General features: G+C 48.0%; 1 protein-coding gene across 1 annotated transcript in view; it reads right to left on the bottom strand.

The window, feature by feature from the left end:
- Positions 1 to 98: 98 nt before the first annotated feature.
- Positions 99 to 4808, bottom strand: part of Cilp (cartilage intermediate layer protein) — a 16097-nt gene continuing 11387 nt past the window's right edge. The window contains exon 10 of the mRNA XM_021207664.2: positions 99 to 2877. Within this exon, the coding sequence (XP_021063323.1) occupies positions 509 to 2877 (2369 nt within the window). The 3' untranslated portion in view covers positions 99 to 508. The remainder of the gene's footprint in view (positions 2878 to 4808) is intronic.

Here is a 4808-nt window from a genome sequence, read left to right as displayed (position 1 = left end):
AACAACAACAACAACAACAAAACCAACTGTGCTTGGACACCAGAGTTCCAAATTCCCCAAAGAAATAAATGTTAATTGTATTTCACATAAAAATATTGTTTATTTCCTTATTCACCACCATTTATATATATATGGACTGTGACAGAGACTTTGCTTACATCTTGTAGAACATGGCCAAGAAATATATTTTATTGTTGTTCACTTGAGCCTCAGTATTAGATTATCATTAGTGTAAAGGTTGGCAAAACCATACAATAAGAAGTGTGTTTTCAGCCAAAGCTGCAGACGTTTACCAATTCCTTTTGTTTCTTTTTAAGAGGGGATCTTTGTTTTGTCATCATGGGGTCCCTGTGCCAGTCAGTATCACGAGGCAGAGACAGTAAGTAAAGGCACAAAGAAGCAAACTGCACCAAACCAGATATGTTTAAGTTAACAAGTGACAGTTTGTGCATCAGTCTCACGACAGCTGTCACATGAGGTGAACAGAGAGGACTAAGAACCACAAGACTTAGTTGCTCAGAGGTTGTTGAGCAACACCAGAAAATCTCAGAGGGGCCATGCTTCCACGCCGGCGTAGGCCACCCCTGCTTGCCCGTTGTTGCCTCATGGCCGGTACTCTTCCCTGGACAGTGCCTGTAGCTGGGGACCGGGCCGGTGCGCTTTGGAGGTACTGGAAGGCACTCTGGCGGCCTACCTGCCTTTCTGCACAGTTAAAGGTCAGGGCGACTCCCACGTTGCTCTTCATGATTCTGGAGGAGCCATCGGAAGTGCCGTCAAAGCACCGGCCAAGTGCAATCTCCTTAGCTGTACGAGGGTCCTGGTCAGTAACAGTGTAGATACCGTAATTGTGGCCCAGAGGGTCCAGGGGTGCCAGCATGGTATACTCGCTGGTGTCATTGTTGACTGCCAGGGGAAGGTGGTTGACCAAGTACTCGTGCAGCATAGAGTTAACACTAGCTCGATGACAGCTGCCCTGGGGGATAACCTTCACTAATGTGCGGTCTACACGGTCTTGGTCATACAGCATTCCACTGCACTTGAACTCCAGGCAGGCAGATGAGACATTAGGTTGGTCTCTGTCCCGAGTACTCTTCACATCCCGGATCCCATAGAGCTTCCCCACAGTCTGCCGGTGGGTGCCTCCCATGTTACGGGATCGTACATTCACCTCCAGTGGCCCCACAATCTTTACCTTGATATAGCAGGCCCTGAACTCCATTGGCTTGGGCCACCATGCCAGGTAGTCTTCAGTCCAGCTCATAGGGTCATCTTCATTGAAAGGAACTGTGTTATAGTCATAGCGATCCCCCTCGATTTGATAGAACCGGAAGTGAGCTGCACTGGGCGGTGCCTCCTCACACGCCCGAAGGTTCTCAAAGGCATAGATAGGCCCATTGCTCTCCTCAGCTGAGTTGGGCCTTGGCTTGGCCATACTGATTTGGAAAGCTGTCTTTTTAACCTGTGGATCCTCATGGTCTGTCCGACGGTATTTAAGTTTGTTGAGGTAAGGCTGAGGGACACCGATTGCATTTGGGTTGAATTTAGGAGAAGACTCAACTGCCTCTAGTTCTTCTCCAGAAAGGCTTGCCAAGACATAGACAGAGTAAGCATCGGGGGACTGATCATCACAGAAGGCAGGCAGGCAGGCCCCATTGGGCCCTGTGATGACACTGTCAAATCGGCCCCAGGCCCTGGGGTTAGATGAGAAGCCAGTTCTGGGCTCCAGATTGATCACTGAGACCACGACCCCCTGAATTTGCTCACTGGGCAGGAACCTCTCGCTCCGGTAAGTCCTCACCTTAATGAAGCACCTTCGGCTTTCAGGGACGTCCAGGTTAAAGAGCCTTCTCTCACGGATCTCCATATTGCCCACAAGGAAGGTTCTCTCTTCCCTCTTGTTCCTCCTTTGGCTTTCAAACTTGAAATCTCCTTCTTCTTCCCACAGTCCTGTGTCTGGGTTGAGCGACCAGAGTTTCATGGCTGGCACATGCTCCGGCATTTTGACCTGGGTCGAGTCAAGGTGGACCTTCACCTTGCCAGCATTAAGTGACTCAGAAGTGGCCTCATCTCTAAAGTCCACTGAAAACATACCATATGTTCTAAGGGGAAAGGTGTCTCCTTCATCATTGATGAAGTTGAGGTCACTTTGGGCAGCTGTGGCCGTCGAGATGTTCCGAGGATCCAGGAAGGTCACACTGGCCTTTACCTTTCCTGTGAAGGGCTCCCCATTCTGCCTATAGAAGCTTTTGGCTGGAATCTCCAGTTCAGCCACAGGGTCTTCACCAATCACCTCTCCCAGGGGGATAATGTTGGTTTCCATGGCTTCCAACATGATGGGCTCTTTCTGCCGAAGCATCTTGATTTCATGGAACACTGCGCTCCCCTTCTTGTTGAAGGGCAGCACTTTGGTTGTGTTGACAAACTTCTGCAACCTGTCCACAAATGTGAGCACCAGCCTCTCCATGTCCTGGGGGATGTGGAGGGTGAAGGTGCCTTTGTAGCCAGTCATGCTCACGCGGTTATTCCCCATGTACACATGGCCAAAGCGCATAGGCTCCCCGTTGTCAGCAGCAGTGACTCGACCCCGCACAATGCTCCGTGTCTCTGCGCATCGTTGGCAGCTGCACTCCACAGCCACCTTGGTGGGCAGTGTGTACCCACTGCACTGGATCTCCCTCTCCTCTGTTCTGGAAATGCCACAGCAGTTCTCCACAGCATCTCGGCACCGAATCCCATTGTCCTGCTGCCCTGCACAGGTCTTGATCGGGCAGCGGCCTACATCGTAGTAGAAGGAATTGGTGGCATTCTGGAAGCAGTCGTGGGGCAGCCGGATAAGGTAGCTCTCTGGGGTTGGGTTGCAAGGAGTCTCATCATGTGCTAAAGAAGAAATGGTGTGAATGTTAAAGTATAAGTTTATGCTTTATTCAGAATACTTCAAACAAACAAACAAACAAACAGAAAAACAGAGTACTTCAACTCAGTGGGCTCTCTCTCTCTGTCTCTGTCTCTGTCTCTCTCTCTCTCTGTATCTCTCTCTCTCCTTTCCTCCCTTCCCCTCTCTCTACTTTGTTTTTGTTTTGTTGAGACAGGGTCTTGAATGGCCCAGGCTGCCTTTAAACTTGTGCTCAGAATGATCTTGAATTCATGATCCACTTGCTTCTACCTTCCAAGCACTGGGATTGCAAGTGTGTAAGTACTCAGGCTGGTGAGGTGGCTCAGTGGTTAAGAACACTGGGTCTGCTCTTCCAGAGGTCCTGAGCTCAGTCCCCAGCAACAAATGTGTGCCTCCAAGACAACCTGGTGTGTGTGTGTGTGTGTGTGTGTGTGTGTGTGTGTGTGATGATGGTGCTGCTGCTCTATTGCTGATGTTATTGGGGGTTGAACCAGGGCTCTGTGTATACTAGATAATTGCTCTACCACTGACTCACATCCCCTCCTTTCTACAGTTATCAAATGACTTATATATCTGCAACCCTGAGGTATGGAACAGCTATTATTAATCCTATTAGGGGAACATAAGTTGCTGAGGTCCACAGAGTAGCAGTTCTCAATGGAGGAATCTTGATAATGTGTGAGGGTCTTTTGAGATTGTCAGCAAAATCAGAAATGTTGCTGGCATATAATAGAAGGGAGTGATTCATGATCTATGCCCTGCAGTGCCTGGCACTTCTTACATCTCAGCGATTTTCACACCTCCCAGGCAGAAATGTAGGCAGAAACCCTGTTTTTGTTTTTATTTTATGTGTATTTGGATGTTTTGCCTGCACGTGTATGTCTATGTACCATTGGCAAGTCTGGTATCTACAGAGGCCGGAAGATTACCCATAGAGTCCAGAAAAATGGATCTCCTGGAACTGGAGTTGCAAATGGTTGTAAGGCACCATGTAGGAATAGAACTTGGGTCCTCTGGAAGAGTAGCCAGTTCTTTTAACCTCGGAGCCATCTCTCTAACCCCAGAAACTCTGTTTTAACTGGGCCCGGTGACACATGTTTATAATCCTAGTACTTGTGAGGTGGAGTCAGAAGGACCATAAGTTAAAGGTCATTCTTGGCCACAGAGTAGGTTTGAGGCCAGCCTGGGCTACAAGAAAACCCTGTCTCAAAAAACAAACAAGGCAGAGAGGCTGGCAGATCTCTCTAAACTCAAGGCTATGAAAGAGAAGACGACCTTGAATTTCTGATCCTCCCTCTACCTCCCACGCAGACATGTGCTACCTACCATGCGTTAACCTGGGAGGACTCTATTTCTTGTCTACTAAAATCTACATTTTTATTTTAGCTACATTTTTCTGTCCTTCGGGGGCAAGTTGACACATTCTCATGTAGCCAAGGCTGCTAGTCTCAGACTCACTATAAAGCTGTTGCTGACCTTGACCCTCTGACCCTCTACTTACCCCTTCTGAAGCTGGGTTTGTGCAATGCTGGGACTGAACTAAGGGCTTCATTCTTGTTTTGTTTTTGTTTTTTTGTTTTTTGTTTTTTTTTGTTTTTTTCGAGACAGGGTTTCTCTGTGTAGCTCTGGCTGTCCTGGAACTCACTTTGTAGACCAGGCTGGCCTCGAACTTAGAAATCCGCCTGTCTCTGCCTCCCAAGTGCTAGGATTAAAGGCGTGTGCTACCATCGCCTGGCGGCTTCATTCTTGATATGATAGACAGTACTCTACTAGCTAAGCCATATCCCCAGGCCCTGCATGTTTCTGTCTTTTTTTTTTTTTTTAAGATTTATTTATTTATTATATGTAAGTACACTGTAGCTGTCTTCAGACACTCCAGAAGAGGACGTCAGATCTTGTTACAGATGGTTATGAG

The sequence above is a fragment of the Mus pahari genome, chromosome 10, assembly GCF_900095145.1.
Source record: "Mus pahari chromosome 10, PAHARI_EIJ_v1.1, whole genome shotgun sequence".
Classification (NCBI taxonomy): domain Eukaryota; kingdom Metazoa; phylum Chordata; class Mammalia; order Rodentia; family Muridae; genus Mus; species Mus pahari.
The sequence above is the reverse complement of the archived record's forward strand: the minus strand, read 5'-3'. Positions and strand labels throughout refer to the sequence as shown.